Source organism: Lampetra fluviatilis, chromosome 35 (genome assembly GCF_964198595.1).
Source record: "Lampetra fluviatilis chromosome 35, kcLamFluv1.1, whole genome shotgun sequence".
NCBI classification, from domain to species: Eukaryota; Metazoa; Chordata; class Hyperoartia; order Petromyzontiformes; family Petromyzontidae; genus Lampetra; species Lampetra fluviatilis.
In genome coordinates this window covers 7,958,448-7,974,697 of record NC_136309.1, presented here as the reverse complement: position 1 = coordinate 7,974,697, position 16,250 = coordinate 7,958,448, and the positions used below count along the sequence as shown (strand labels likewise).

The following is a 16,250-nucleotide window of genomic DNA, read 5'->3' as shown; positions in this document are numbered from 1 at the left end:
GTGATCAACCCTGGCCTCCAGAGTGCCGCATTGCAGGCGTGCGTAGCCAACCACTGCCCGGCTACTGCTCCAGCAGAGATTGTGCATGGCCAGTGGTCGAGACTAACGGTGGAATGGCAGCCAAAGGAGTGAACATGCCTGAGAGCATGGCAACAATGTAGCTGGAGTAATGAAAGCTCGTGTGCAGGCAAATGTGAACGATAACGACAGCTTGGAGAGGGCCTTCATCCAACAGTAGCTTGATATTCTCTGACGATGACGATGATAACATCTGAATAATACACTCAAGCTCACGTAAGAAACGTGTTTTGTTTTTTACAAATGACATCTAAGGGAAAAAAACGTTTAATCTACAAATGATAAGTTACAACGTGAGGCGTGCGTCGTGGCAAATCCATTTAATCTCCAGAGGGTTGGGGTGAATCATGCACCCATAATAGTGAACACAAACACTCGGGCGTTAGAAGTTAACACATTACCACGGACACGTGCACAAACTGTATGCGTGTTGAACTTCTTTCGCACCGTACGTAGCCAACCGTGCTAATCGGAGGTGCGGGGGAAGGACAACAAACTAAACACAAGTATGTAATTCAGTGAAATGCAGTGGAGAGGCAATTACTTCCTTAATAGTGACTTGACTGCAAGGATCCATACTCTTTGGTTCTTTCGGTAAAGTCACGTAGGTAAAAATAAAAAATAAAATAAAAATAGAAATACTTTTTTATAAAAGTAAATTAAATCACGACGTTTTTGTGTTGCAATCGAAACGTCGTGATTTTATTTACTTTTTTTTACCTACGTGACTTTACCGAAAGAACCAAAGAGTAGTGACTTGATTAATTAAAATAAGTGTCACATTAAAACACTTGTAGGCGAAACATCGTACTCAGTTTGTAAATGTTGTGGCTTGGCTCTCCAACACACCGGTGTGCTGTACTAGTGACGAATTGGCGACGTTTTGTTTACGTAACAACCCTCGCTAGTTGGCTGTGTCGTGTGGTGGCGGATTTTGACGACACATTCATATATTTACGCGATCTAACCCAAAAAACCTCCATTATGGACTTGTATGCATGTAATGTTTGTATGCATGTAATGTTTACGTCCCGTGTAATGTTAAAAACACACACACACAGACATGTTCAGTGCATGTGAATACATATGTGGACGGTGCAAATTTGCAGTCAGTTTGTGAAATGTAATCTTTGCTTTTTTTGTTTTACGAGGGCCTCGGTGGGTCAGCGAGTCGGGAAACACGGAGTCCTGTCCCCTCGCAATTCTACCCGCAGCTCCGGATTAAGACAGTGCGGGGCCTGTAGCATATGCTATAAAGGGGACCTAAATTTAACAAAAACCTGTAAATATTAAAACACACATTTTTTTACTTGCATAATAAAGAAATTGTATTTTTTCATTTCCTATACAGCCAGATAATACGACAAATCGCTAACCTCAAACACCCAGTCGTTTATAAAAGTTGAAGGCAGTATAGTACTATAGTAATAGAGCAAGTGCAGAATCACTGAACGGAAATTGATAGCTTGAAAGCATGTAGCGCGGGGCCCTTGAAAGTGCTACTCGGATAATATAATCCGACATTGCTGTCTTACCTCCAATACCCAACGTGCATACGAAGCCGTTTTTACGATTACGGACTAAATCAGCTGCATTTTTGGTTTCCGTCACGATGGCGCTTATTAAACGACTACGGCCGTTGTTGAATGGCTGTTCTAGGCACCGCTAACACAGAAAGATAAACTACGGCCGGTTGAGAGTCTAACCGTGCTTATTTTTGCATCATGTCAAAATTTTGTAGTTTGAAAAAAAAAAACTCTTTGTATGGTTTTTCAAGCGATGTGTTGGCGAGCCTATGTCTCCACCACCTCATGCCAAGTATGCGTAGCTCAGAACAGCGAACACCACCACATGTGTTTTAATCTTTTTGGTGTCATCACTGTTAGTACAGCTGCCGTCTGATTTGGCCAAACGGAAATGTCCCGTGAAAACATAAGATCGGATACAAAGTTGTGCAGCTTTTACATAATGAAGATCATAGACAGATGTTTAATCCATTTAATTTCCTGCCAATCCCTGATAGTACTTCTGCCGATTTGTGGTCGTGTTGACTCAAAACATCTATTACCCAATCGTATCGCCTCACTTTTATTGCTGAGCGTGGAAGGGAAGCATTTGCTGAAGGCGAAATCACCGTTTGGCGCGCAGGAGCACTGGCACATTGCGTGCTTGTCGCAACCTGAACGACGAAAATTCTGGGTTTATTTTCCAACAAGCTGCGTCACCAGGATAATTGCCACAGTAGCGGATGTCTTCCCAGCCAGGGCGGCGCTGCACAGAGGGCACGGGTCCAAGGTCGAATGAACCCATCTATCCTCTGGGGTCAAGACAATGAGTAACGCTCAGTGGAAAAAAAACAACAACAACAGCGTTTGTGTCCTATAACTCAAATGTATACGGTACATGTAAAGCACTTTCGTCCGGATGAGGTCTCTGCTGGTCGTGGGAGTTACTTGACCATATATAACCGCATTGGCCAGTGCGGGTTGGTGAAAGTGCGGAGCATAGATGTGGGGGCATATAAATACAGTCCAACGTTGGACTTTTTGTGCGCACTGCCTTCTGCGGCCCACCACGTAGCCCCACAAGCCCTGTGACGACCTAGTTTGTGCATGGTGGCGGCCAATATCAGCAGCATTTGAAATAATGCTTTTCAATTATTGTGCATGACAGTGTTTTCAGGAGGTCCGCAAGACACGAGAGTGCTCCAGGAGTGAGTTCGTGTAACGTTACGACTCCTCCTCCTCTGTCAAAGGAGCGCAAACCACAGTGGTTTACTCTGTGGCCCATTATTTGGGATTGCATGGTCACAAAATGCACCGCCGCCGATAATTTGTAACTTATAATGTTTCATTTACAAAGGAGATGTGCGCAACGACCTGTTGGTGTTCGGATGGGATTGATGGTTACGCCGGTGACATCCGTGAAAAAGAGCTTTATAGCTCATCGTATTCTTCCAGTATTAATAAATATTCTGATTCCGATAAATATTCAGATTTTGAATTCCAAAGCCGAGGAGGAGCAAAATAATCCTGTGGCGCATGAGCCTGCATCGCGGTGAACAATGTTGAGATGGATTGTAGTGGATGCGCTGTTGTTGTTCTGTGTGTGTGTTTGTATCTCTTCCTAGGTTTAAATGCGCACATCAGTGCCACTTACGATAACTTCATCTCCTTCTCTGGAAATCCACAAAAGGTGTGCATAGACACGGACTGCGGGGCCAAGGAGAAACTCCAGGACATAACGGTGAGGCTGCCGGGAGCCGGCTCGACGAGGCGATGGCTATCCTCGTGCACAATTTACTTCACTGACATTTACCCGACCGTGAGATGCCAGATGTTTTATTGCTGTTATCCTCCTTTCATAGAGCAAACGTATAAAACAATTGCGAAAAGCACATCCTGCCGTTAATGAGACCACTATGAGGCCATTAATGCAGTTTCTCTCGTCGAATGCCATTAATATAGACGCGAGGTTTTGCAGCACTTTTTGTGAATCAAGTAAAATGAAGCAGCTGATGGAAATTCCAGGATTGATACCACTTTATACCAAACTTTATTTTCATTCATCGTTGGTTCGCTATCATTTCTTCTGCTTCTTTTTCTAAATTTGGATTTCCCTACCCTCGTCTCTTTTCCGAAGTCCCTATAATAACTTTGCTCGATTCAAGAAATGTGTCAACTCGTATTTATGACCAGTGTTATAAGTGTTGCTTGTACGTGACTGCTTGGTGTTTTTGGGGGGCATTTGGTCCTGTGCTCAGTGACCTTGCAAACTGTGAAAAAATGAATGGCACTACACATGCCATAATATAAACATTTACTGAAAACATATTTAACGAAATGGTATTTGGAATATAATCGCGTGGAAAAAGCAAAGTAAATGAAAGCTGAACTCACCATCAACACGAAACCTTTTCTCGTGTTACAGAAATAATACGAGCAATATTTGACAAATAGGCTTTCGCGATCAATATTATCCATAATAATATTGATGATAAATCTATACATGTGTCGTTAAACCCACCACCACCCGACACAGCCAATAAGTAAGGTTTGTCACGTAAACAAAACAAGCCAATTCTTCACTAGTACAGCACACTGGTGTGTTTGAGAGGAGAGAATTGCCACGTTTTGTTTCCATGACAAACATTACTAATTGGCTGTGTCGGTTGGTGGCGGGTTTAACGACACATTTACATTGTCGTAATCTAACCCAAAAAACTTGAATATGAATACAAATAATGTTACAATTACGCAAATCTCCTTTTTGGAGTTTCAGCAATTCCACTTTGAGCAAAGTTTTCCACGTGGGCAGAAACTAGAGTAAAATAGAGCACATATGTTTTGGAGATGTGGGATAACGTGGGCACACTGTGTAGGTGTAAGGTTCCAGTGGAGACCTCTCGATCTTTTTGCGAGCTCTCATGGAACGTTTTGACGTGACAAGTTTGACCAGAGGACCCCTGAGCAGAGGCCCCGAGTGGAGGTTTGGACCCCAAAGGTCCATGCCTCCTGGATGTTCCACCTCGAAGGCAATAACATCCAGGAGACAAGAGGATGAAATGTTGTTCGTGTGAATTCTCCCTTGGATAGTACGCTGCACTTGCAATCCAGAGGTCGCCAGTCCAATTTAAACTATGTTTTTATCTATAAGGTAAGGCCCATTGAGCTATATAGCTATTTTCTTAAAAGCGACCTGGCCACAAATGATATCTCAACGAATTGGCTTATCTTCTTGGTTCTTTCGGTAAAGTCACGTAGAATGGAAATAATAAAATAATACAAATAAAACATAATAAAATAATTCTCACGACGTTTCGGCCACAACGCAAGCAGCCGTCCTTAGGTGAAGAACAGGTCTGTCGAGAAGACTGTCGAGAAGACTCTGTCTGTTCTTCACCTGAGGACGGCTGCTTGCATTGTGGCCGAAACGTCGTGAGAATTATTTTATTATGTTTTATTTTTATTATTTTATTATTTACATTCTACGTGACTTTACCGAAAGAACCAAGAAGATGAATCCCTGCAGTCACGAAAGCTTTAAATCGGAATTGGCTTATCTTTTGGAAACTTACAGCAGTCAAATACTCTAAGCACATGTTTCTAAATGTGGAGGGAATAAAAAAAGCCGGAGAAAAATCCACGTGACCACGGGGGAGAACATGCAAACTCCAAAAATACAGGCGTCAGCGTTGGGATCGAACCCACGTCCAGGCGACGGCGTTCACATGTCGCCACCGCGGTGCCCTCGGCTAGGCAGTTGAAACATTGAGCAAGTTTATTAAATGGCCACCTACCAGCTCCCTCTTCTGTCCACCCAGATGTATAAATGGTTACACCACAGTTAGTCGAGCAGAAGGTTACACGTGGTTGGGTAAACTGTGGGTACTCGCTCCTTTATCAAGAAGTATGGGAAGAGTGGACGAGTAGGCTATGATACCATCTAGAGGAGCTCTCTCACGCACCCTGTAGTGGTAGTATGTTGAACTTTTGAATGTTTGTTGGACCTCTTCTGCACCGTATGTCGCCAACCGTGCTAATCGGATGTGCGGGGGAAGGACAACAAACTAAACACAATAAGCAGTTCTAAAGAAATGAGTTTTCAATCTAGATGATTTATAAGTGCATAGCTCCAGTCGCTCCGTAATATCATAAGGAAGAGCGTTCCAAACAGCCGCAGAAGCGTACCTGAAAGCACGCAATGCAGTGGCCATCTTTGTTTGTTGGCTCGGCCATTTCACCAGCAGCAGCATGAGCAAGACCGTTGTTTTTATGCTGGCAAAATTTGGTGATAACTGAGATGTGGACAGGGCTTGATGAACTTTGGAAACCGTTTAGCACATGTTCATGATGATCAGTATTGACACAACTATAAAGCACAGGTATAAAAAGGATCATGCTTTATATGTTCTCTTTATAGTTTTGCCGCTCTTGTCACATTGGTGTCTAGTTTATGAAAGCAACCAAACACGTAAAATGCCATATGCTGCGGATGTTGGCTCTATTTGACCTATTGTAATGTACTTTCCCACAGGAAAATAATTTACTTGGGTGTGCAGTCATCGGGCCAACATGCCAGTATGCAGCCTACGCATTGCTCAGGTATGGTATTTATTAAAAATGTACCCGTAAAAACAAAGTTTTTCACTATAAATCCTTTATATGCGTGGCGGCTAGAGTCCTCTCGTCCTCTGGCTTGAGATGGCTGCCACCTATGGGTCAGATGATTGCCTGCCACCATTAAGCAATTGGTAATGAAATATATAAAAAAAATTCCTAAAAAGTGTAACATTTTGGAAAACAATTTTCACGAAAATAAATTGTCACGCACAACGAGTCTGTGTGCAAAGTGTCAGCTCGATTGGATCACGGGAAGTGGGTTAAAAAACGACCTAAAGATTTGCACGGTCGTAAGCGCGCAAGCAAGCAAGCAAGTGAACTTAATATAAAGCATTAAAAAAAAATAACAAGCTTTGTAAATAATAATAAGACGTTTGAACTTGTAACGCAGAGCACAGAATTCGTTCGCTCTCATAGACAGAGAATGACACAGAGGCGGCAAGGAGGAGCCACAGACAAGTGGGAAGACGGCCATACAGAATAAGAATCTTTATTTATCCCACAGGATTTCGATGAGCTCCAAAGCTCTTTTTCAAAGATGTCCAGTAGAGGCTGGTCAGAAAGTTATAGCAACAAAGTTCTAACAACAAACATGCGGTGAGCTGGTGGCAGATATTCCCCAAGCTCTGCGGCCCTATATATATGAAGATGTTATCAGCAAATAATGAGTGTTTACATGTGGAAGGAAACTGGAGCACCGGGAGAAACCACACGCATGCGAAGGAGAAACACCCTATCCTATACAGACAGAACAAGTGGAGACCACCTCCTGATGAAGGGTACGGCACATGGCCACCCATGGGAAAGGAGTTTAGCAACATTTGTGCGATCCACCAATCATCACTTCCGCAGGGCCGCATTACAGGCGTGCATAAGCCACCGTTACCCGGCTAAACACCAATAAGTTGCTGCCGAGTTTTGATTTTTTGTTTCGGTCGCCGCTTAAAAAAAAAAATCGCCTCGCTTAAAGTGTCATGAATCTCTTCAATGACTTAAGCACAAAGTCAGGGAAGCTGCCATGGCGCAACGGTTATGATGCTGAACTTGCTTCATCCAGAAGTTCCCAGTTAAATTTCCCAGCACGGCAGCTGAGACAATGGTGCACGGTTTTTTTTGTTGTAAATTATTTTTTATCGATCCAACCACGGGGGTGGGGTGTGTACAACTTCCGTGACAGGTGAGTGGTGCATAGATGGACAGGCGGCTCGGATAGACAACCAACGCGGACGCGTAGGGGGCCGTCCATAAAGGACGTCACGCACCTAGGGGGGGGGGGGGGGGTCAGACATTTATGACGATGTGTGACGGGGGGTGGGTTTGAGATTTTTGACGTCACATAAAAATGCGCAACTTCATATAAATAAAGACAACACTTTCTACTTAATTAAATAGACTTTTTTTAAATAATTGTTTTCTCCTACAACATCAGAGTGCAGCGGCACATTAAATACGCACTACAGTGACAATAGTTTAAAGCGATTTGAAGCATGTTTTTTTTTTTGGGGGGGGGGGGGGGCAGAGCTTTGTGACGTCATATTTGAGGGGAGATCTGACTTTTTGTGACGCCGTGTGACGAGGGGGGGGGGGGTCAAAAATCGTCCAAAATCGCGTGACGTCATTTATGGACGGCCCCTAGGACCGTAGCGTCATGTGGTACGTGGCGCGTCAGATCCCTTTTCTTCGGGGAAGGGGGAAAGAGGAGGTGGGGGAATCAGATGCACGTTCCTTAATACCTCCCCAGCCCCCTCCACCCCCACCCACCGCCTTTGTCCACCAGCGTTCGTCGATTGGCAGAGGTCGCGTGCGGTGAGGAAAAGTGTGGGTTCCTCTGACCTCTTCCAAGGCCTCCGATTGGCACGGTTGGCTACGTTCGGTGCGAAAAAAATCCCACATACATGAATTTTTGAGTATATTTGGCCGCTAAACATTTCCACGCGATAAGCCACTTCGCCGAGCAATCATTTGTGGCCGGGTCGCTTCTGAAAAACTTAAAAAAAAAAACTATACAGCGTAGTGGGGCTTACCCGGTGAATTCATTTAGTTCTTCTTTGGTTCTTTCGGTAAAGTCACGTATAAAGATAAAATCATAAATTAAATAATAGCATACGACGTTTCGATTGCAACACAAGCAATCATCATCAGGTATAATGAAATAGCGACATAAAATCTAACCAGAAAACTATAGACAGACATATAAGCAGACATATATCACCAAGATACATAGAGAGAGTAACACAGGTACAGAGAGGGGTGATCGTCTCTGTGGGGTGGCCTTAAATAGACAGAGGGGTGCGGAGGCAGAGAGAGGGAGGGGTTAGAGAAAAAATGTACATGTCAATGAGTATGAAGAGACGCGTAGTTAAGTACGCAGGCTTAAAGGGAGAAAGAACACACTAAATTAAATAACCTAGCAAAGTATCGAAATGTTATGTAAAACGACACAGAGAGTCGGTCAACACACAATTAACGCATAGCCTGGTCGATTACGTATTTCAAAGATTGCTAAGTTAGAATTTAAGTGTGAAAATTCCAAAGAAAGACAAAACATAAAAACAAGAGGAACGGAGACACACAGAAAGAGCAGAACATAAGAACGACAAAAAACGAGTGTAGACAAAAAAAATTACACTAAATATACAGACAGAGAGAGAGAGAACAAAAAACCCAGAGAGAGAGAAAAAGGTAAACTTAGAACTTAGAACCAAAGAATAATTCCTGCAGTCACGAAAGCTCCAAAATTAAGATTAATTTAGTTCTGTTTAAGTTCAAGGGTGAGCGAGTAAATTCGAGGGCTGCAACGTTTTTTTTAGCCTTCAAACCCGCCACCTTCTCTTCTGCAGGGTGATAAAGCGCTACGAGAGAATGGTCGTTTCGGCGGGCAGCTTCGGCCTGTCCACGACCTTCGTGCCTGAGCTGACGCGCACCCTGCTCAGCGCCGCCAAGGTCTCAACCTTCTTCGTGGATTTCTGGAGACTTGTCCAGCCGCAGCGCAAGCCCGTGGCTTGGAGCACGGCCTACGTCCTGTCGGGAAACTCGTACAACTACGACGTGTGTTTGTGGTGAGACGACAACAACACAGGCCCCCCAACCCACAACCTCCCCCCCACCCAAAAAAAAAACTTGTTTTTATGGGTTCTAGATTTGAAGCTTTCGTGACTGCAAGGATTCATATTCTTAGTTTTTTTTCGGTAAAGTCACGTAGGTAAAAAATTAAAATTCATAAAAGTAAAATTAAAATAAAAATCACGACGTTTCGGAGGCAACACAAGCTTCCGTCTTCAGGTGGAACCGTCACAGCCCGACAGCTGTATCAAGTAAATGTAAATTAGAGATTACAAGAGATACCACTCCGTATATATATAATCGTTGAAGGGGGAAGGGCCAGGAACGGCACACTTTTTATTAATATGGTATGGGGTCTGGCACCGTGATAGTTTTTGGGGGTGCCTATTTGTAAATTCAATCATTCCTTGCCCTTTACCGTTTTACCCAACACCCATAGCCAATGCCAAACACTCGATTATGATTTAGCTCGGTTATTTAAGTTCCGTGTTTTTTTTTCTGTACGTATTTAAGTGTTGTATATGCGGTATTATAAAGGCACAACCAGACTGCTGCGATGGTTGGGATGTGTGTGCAATGTGGGAGAGGAGCGGTTACCCAGACGGGCATTGTGGTGTACGTGTGTATGTTGAGCTTCTTTCAGCGCCGTACGTAGCCAAACAGTGCTAACCGGAGGTGATCTCCTCCATGAGCCCTACTACCATGGGGAAGACCCTAAGAGCAGGCGGTGGAATAGTGTTAGGGCATATCTAGGTATGGGTCTCTGTGTGAGTCCGAGTCTATGCGTCTCTGTGCAAGCCAAAATAAGAGCAGGCGTTGGGATGCGAACTGTTAGGGGGAAGAATCCTGGAGGTCGCTGCCCGGCTCCTGTGCAGCGGCTGCAGGATCTGGTGGAGGGAAGAAAGCGTTGGCAATGGGGTGTGGTGGTGGTGGCAGTGGTGGTGGTGGTAGTGGTGCTGGAGGTGTGGTTCTGGTGGTGGCGGTGGTGGTGGCAGTGGTGGTGGTAGTGGTGCTGGAAGTGTGGTGGTGGCATCCAGCGCCATCGGCCACGATGGTGCCTTGATATACTCAATGAGTCACGAAATGTAAAACTAAATCTAATTTAAAATGACCAAAAGCAACTGGTAGCAATGCGCGCAGTGATCCCATGGCTTTTAATGACACACATTCAAGGGATGTATCAGAGTGCTACAGCTTTGCGTTGTAACCATTATAAAGCAGTATATATACATTTTTAGGGTGTCCCAGAACATCCGAGTCCCACCAAGGCTACAGCCCCTAAAGCCCCGTGCACGAATCCGGCCGCTGCCTCTCAACGACACGGTGATACGCGACACTAGCACAGGCCATTCACGCACTCGAGAGGCAAACAGACGAGGGTGGTAAAAGGTGTATTTACCTAACCCTTGGCAAGAGTTAAGGACCCCGTACAAGTAAAGGCATAATAGAACACTGAAGTTGCAATGGATAACAACAACAATATTTGGTGTTTAGTTTGTCGTCCTTCCGCCGCGCCTCGGATTGGCGCGGTTGGCTACGTACGGTGTGGAAGAAGTTCAACATACAGTACATTTGTGAATCCACTGCTGGATGAAGGCCTCCCCATACCCTGTCGGTTATGGGGGTTGTATGACCATACTTCACCCTGCTGGTCAGTCCACGTTGGAGGGGAGGGGACTTCGGATTGCTCCAGATATGACAAGCTAATGATTCTAGTCGTACTTTTTGGTTCTTTCGGTAAAGTCACGTAGGTAGAAAAAATAATAGATCACGACGTTTCGATCAGGTGGGACAACCACAGCAAGAAAAACTGCTGAAGTACGCCTACTTCAGCAGTCGTGAACTATAATTTTTCTACCTACGTGACTTTACCGAAAGAACCAAAGAGTATGTTTGCTAAATATTAGGGGTGTGTAAATTGGAGCATCGCATCATAAATAATTATCAGCGCTTCTTAGGCTCGCGATACGTGGGTCTGATGTGTTGTATGCTATAGGGTTCACGTGACCTCTGGAGCCACTCGTGGCCGCTATGTTTACCACAATGTAAAAAAAAACGGTATTGATTTTTGAACCCAATTTCAGCCTTCCGTGGAATCACCGGGCAGGTAGGTGAATTGCGCATACCTGCGTAAAGAACCACTGACCTCACTATAACCCTTGCCATGTACAGCACCCCACACCTGTCAACCCACTAGGGTTACCCCGTATTATTGTACAGGGAAATTGAGTTTTCAGGTCCATTCGGCGCACAGCCGTTTCAATACGGGCCAACAAGTTTTGTCTATTTGTTTGTCTTTCTCCCTTGTGATGGGACATTGTAGGATGAACGTTGAGATTGATAAGGGGCAGTGGGTGACCAATAAGGTCAGAATTGGTTTGTAATAAGGTAGGACACTATGAGACCTCCTTTACCAGTAGCAGAATATAGTGATAGCTTTTTACCCTTTTATCTGGTACAAAAACTGACACCTTTATACAAGGGATCATGTTTGTAATAACCACAACACACCAGATAAAAGGGTAAAACCCTATTACTACATGGTAGGACACTGATAAGGGGTTGACAGGTATGATTGCGTCGCCACCATTAAATATATCAAGCATTCCCAGATAGGGTTAGAGCTTTCATTGTGACCAATTTTAACTCATTGTGGGATTTGGAAAAGCCAGATTTGTTTACGTCAAAGACAATGTTGGTTATAATGTGTGGGCATGAGCTTAGCAGGGTAGTAACTAAGACTGGTTCTGCACAGCAAGATGGCCATGGGTTCCACTCCCGGCGAGGGCATCTTTCTGCGTGGAGTTTGAACGTTCTTCTCCTGTTCTGCATGGCAGTAGAGTTGGAGCTAACCACCTACTACCTCACTGGGGGGCTTTGACATTCTTACATCTCCAGAACTGTTATGGCTCTGCATGATCATCAAGTCTTTGATTCATCACTTACCATAACGTTTGTGTGCGGTCTGTATTGCTTTTGAAGTTGAACGAGAGGGGGGGTCTAATATTTTATATGGAGTCCTCTTGCCAATACCGTCAGGAAATCTAGCCCAACTCTGTCGATGAGATCCAGAAGGACGAAACTGGTTCGGCATTTATTGACTTGTTTAAACAAATGCTGCTCGATAATGTTGTTCGGGAAGTCAGCCAAACGGGCTCACGGAGTCAAAGATGCGTTCATTCGTAGGTGGAGGCACACGACGGAGCCGTGATTTTACTTGCTGCTAGACACAGAGCAGTAGCTCGCGCGTACAGTACCCCGCCGATTAATTCCCGGACTTTGACATCTTCCACTGAAAATTAATGGCCCAATAAAACGTTTTAGCGTTCACTCAGCCACAACATTATATTGTAGGCAGCCCATTGCATCAACATGGATGTAATTGTAATGCGGGCGTAAGCGACCTTCCGGATGTGACGTCACGGGGGGTGGAGTCATGTGACGTGGGGGGAAGGTTCGGGTCCTTAAGCGGGTAAACCGGAAGGGGAAGGCAGTCGGGGTGTGAGCGGAAAAGAGTGAGGCCACGCGGGCGAGTGTGGAGAGGGGGGGGCGCCGACGGCCATCGGGAGCCAACCCCGAAGATAAGAGGAAGCTGCGGAGTGGTGTGCAGCTGCAGAGGAGACAGCCAGAAGGGCTGCGTGTTAGAGGCAGCGGTGTGGCTGCCAGGAGGAGCTGCGGAGAGAGAGAGAGAGAGGGCTGCGTGTTAGAGGCAGCGGTGTGGCTGCCAGGAGGAGCTGCGGAGAGAGAGAGAGACAGCAAGAGGCTGTCAGAGCTGCGGAGGGAGAGGAGTTGCAGCGAGTACAGCCAAGGGGGGCTGTGTGAGAGAAACAGCAGCGGAGCTGCTGTTGTGGATCGGGCCGACATTGGAGTCAGCACCGTGGAGAAGCTACAGAGTAAAGACAGCCGTGTGGGTGTACAGCACGAACCGAATAAAGGACACTGAGCCAGACATCGTGGTCCAGTCGTTTATTACATAATGAAAGGTTCCAAGATCCATCTGAAGGTGCATGTGGTCAAGTTCATCACGTGTACACAATACGCAGACACAGTTGATATATAAATGTGTGATTAAACCCGCCACAACCCGACACAGCCAATTAGTGAATTAGTAAGGTTTATCACGTAAAAAGAACATGCCAATTCGTTACTAGTACAGCACACCGGTGTGTTGGAGAGCAAATCCACAACATTTATAATCTGAGTACGACGTTTCGCCAGTGATAAAAAAGAATACCTGTGTCTGTCCCACCACATAAAACAAATTCCAACTATTTTTAAACATCCACCACATCCACTATTTTTACACATCCACAAATACCTTCTTGGAGATCTCTAGATTAAACTCTACACCGAAGTAAAGTCACTAATTAACTCTCAGCTAACTGGCTCATTGTGGGATTGCTATGTGAATTACCAATTGTATTACGCTATAATACAGGGTGCTTAAAAAATTCTAGATTTGAAGCTTTCGTGACTGCAAGGATTCATACTCTTAGTTCTTTCGGTAAAGTCACGTAGGTAAAAAATGAAATTAAAATTAATAAAAATAAAACAATAAAATCACGACGTTTCGAAACATGACTTTACTGAAAGAACTAAGAGTATGCTTAAAAAATGTTTAGCACTCATAATGGACTATCGTTTTTAATGGCAAAAAAGAACGGATAATATATCGTAACATGATCACGAATGTATGTTAATAGCTTAAACAAGTCAAAGAGTCTCCACTTGTTCGCCATCATTGTCAACACGCGCCTGAAATCTTCTCCAGGTGGTCTCCAGAGCCCGGAGGCACATTTATTGTGGTGTTGTTGCAAATCCTCGGAAGTGTTAACATTTTTTTGACGCACCCTGTATTGCTCACTGAGTGCATCCTCAATTTACAGCCGTGCTGATAGTATTTGATCGTAAAGATTCGGTCATATACTTTATTGCTGTTGTTCATGGAAATGATATGCATCATGTAACTGCGAATCAATACCTCGTTTTAAAAAAGATAAAAAAATATGTTGACCATGGCCCCAGTGGCATGACTGTACGTGGCCTCGTCTTGAGTTCTGGTGGGAATGAAACCGGTGTGTTTATTGTTGGCTTATACCATGCATCGCAAACGTGCATGAAAATCATTTTATTGAGCCGTATATTAAGCTACGGCAGAGCTTGCCGCCAAACTGATGTAGGCAAAAATCAGTTCGAGGGATGTGCTCCCGATTTTCAGATTAATCAGTAAAATACGAACATCTGGCCAAGACGTGAGATTTCAGACGATCCGATGTTTTTCTTCGATTTATCCAAAAACCGGAAACTAAAAATGTAACCAAACTAATTTTTTTTTATTTTAACAGGTAATGCCCACTGAGCTATATACAGTAGCTGTTTTTCAGAAACGACCTGGCCACAAATGATAGCTCAACGAGATGGCTTATCATGTAAAAATTCATAGCAGCCTAAACGCATGATTCTTAGTGTGGAGAGAAAAACCCGGAGGACCCAGAGAAAAATCCACATAAGCACAGGAAGGACACGCAAACTCCAAATATATAGGCGCCGCGGTCGGGATTCAACCCACGACCTCCTGTATACCAGGCGAGGTAGTTAACATCTCGCCACTGCGGCGCCCCACAAGCGAAGTCACTCACGGGATGTCACTTCCACGCTTTTCCTGCCAAAGGTGCTGCCACGTGGCAATGGGTGACATCCCAATGGTTGGCACCAAGACTTTTTTAATTGGTATCGAACGAAAACAATCCAATCTGAAACTCATCCCTAATGTGCTGTGTATAATAGTCGTGTACACAATCACGACTAGAATCGCTAAATGTGATTGATTCTCTCTCTCTCCATCCCTCTCGCTCCCTCTCGCTCCTATCGCTTGATGTGCAGGTACATCCAGGCCTTGTTGGAAAACATCAAGGTGGCAAGTGGAAACAAGCTGTTTAACTCTACTAAGGCCGAGTTGGATAACCAGCTGATTGAGGTGCCGACACTGGACAAACTGTCCAATGCTTTAATGACGAGAGAGAGCAATGGTAAGTCCAAATCGTAGATTAGTTGGGCGTGGACATTTACAATGCAACGCCTGTCATCACGTGGCGATGTGGAGGGCGCTGTCTGTCCTGCAGAAATAGCTCATATTAATCGCACGGCGTCCTTTAGGGGACATCCACGCAGGAGATGGAGTGATTAAATCAGTTCATGTGCAGGTGCTCGCTACAGTGTTGCGTCGCGAGCGTGTGAGAGGTGGCGATGGCTTGTGGGTGGCCTTCATCAAGCAGTGTGGATTGATCATGGCAGATGAACCTGTAATATTTGATCAATATAATTATAATTAATGCAATGACTCCTGGATCTCCCGGATCTCTGCTCTGATGTAACGGTTTTTGTTTATTCACATTTGTTTTGTCTGTTGTGTACACCATCTTGGTTTTGATCCGCATCGCATTTTGATCTGCAGTCACTTCCTTACTGAGCTCGGTGGTTCTACATAAGCAATGGAGCGATGAAATTAGTTGTGGGTCTTACCAGGAGTTTGCATGTCTCTCTCCCCGTGGTCTTACCAGGTAAGACCCAGAGAGCCATTCAGCTTATTTTTGCAGAAGCGACCTGGCCACAAATGAAAGCTACACGAAGCGACTTATCACGTGGAAATGAAAATCGGTAGACAAACACTCTAACTGCACGTTGACTCTAAATGTGGAGGGAAAAACCGACGGGCCCCGGAGAAAAATCCACGCGGCCACGGGGAGAGAGATACGCAAACTCCAAATATACAGCAGCAGGCGTCAGGGTCGGGATCCAACCCACGACCTCCTGTATACCAGGCGAGGGAGTTAACATGTCCTAGCCACCGTGATGATGATGAGAGAGAGAGAGAGACACGCAAACTACAAATATACAGCAGGCGTCAGGGTCGGGATCGAACCCACAACCTCCTGTATACGAGTACTAGCAGTAGTACCCGGCGTTGCCCGGGTGAAAAATATATTT

General features: G+C 44.8%; 1 protein-coding gene across 1 annotated transcript in view; it reads left to right on the top strand.

The window, feature by feature from the left end:
- Positions 1-16,250, top strand: part of LOC144944667 (guanylyl cyclase C-like) — an 81,219-nt gene that overhangs the window by 1,864 nt on the left and 63,105 nt on the right. Inside the window, exons 2-5 of the mRNA XM_078873025.1 lie at positions 3,209-3,324; positions 6,115-6,182; positions 9,041-9,259; positions 15,147-15,292. Coding sequence (XP_078729151.1) covers positions 3,209-3,324; positions 6,115-6,182; positions 9,041-9,259; positions 15,147-15,292 — 549 coding nt within the window. The remainder of the gene's footprint in view (positions 1-3,208; positions 3,325-6,114; positions 6,183-9,040; positions 9,260-15,146; positions 15,293-16,250) is intronic.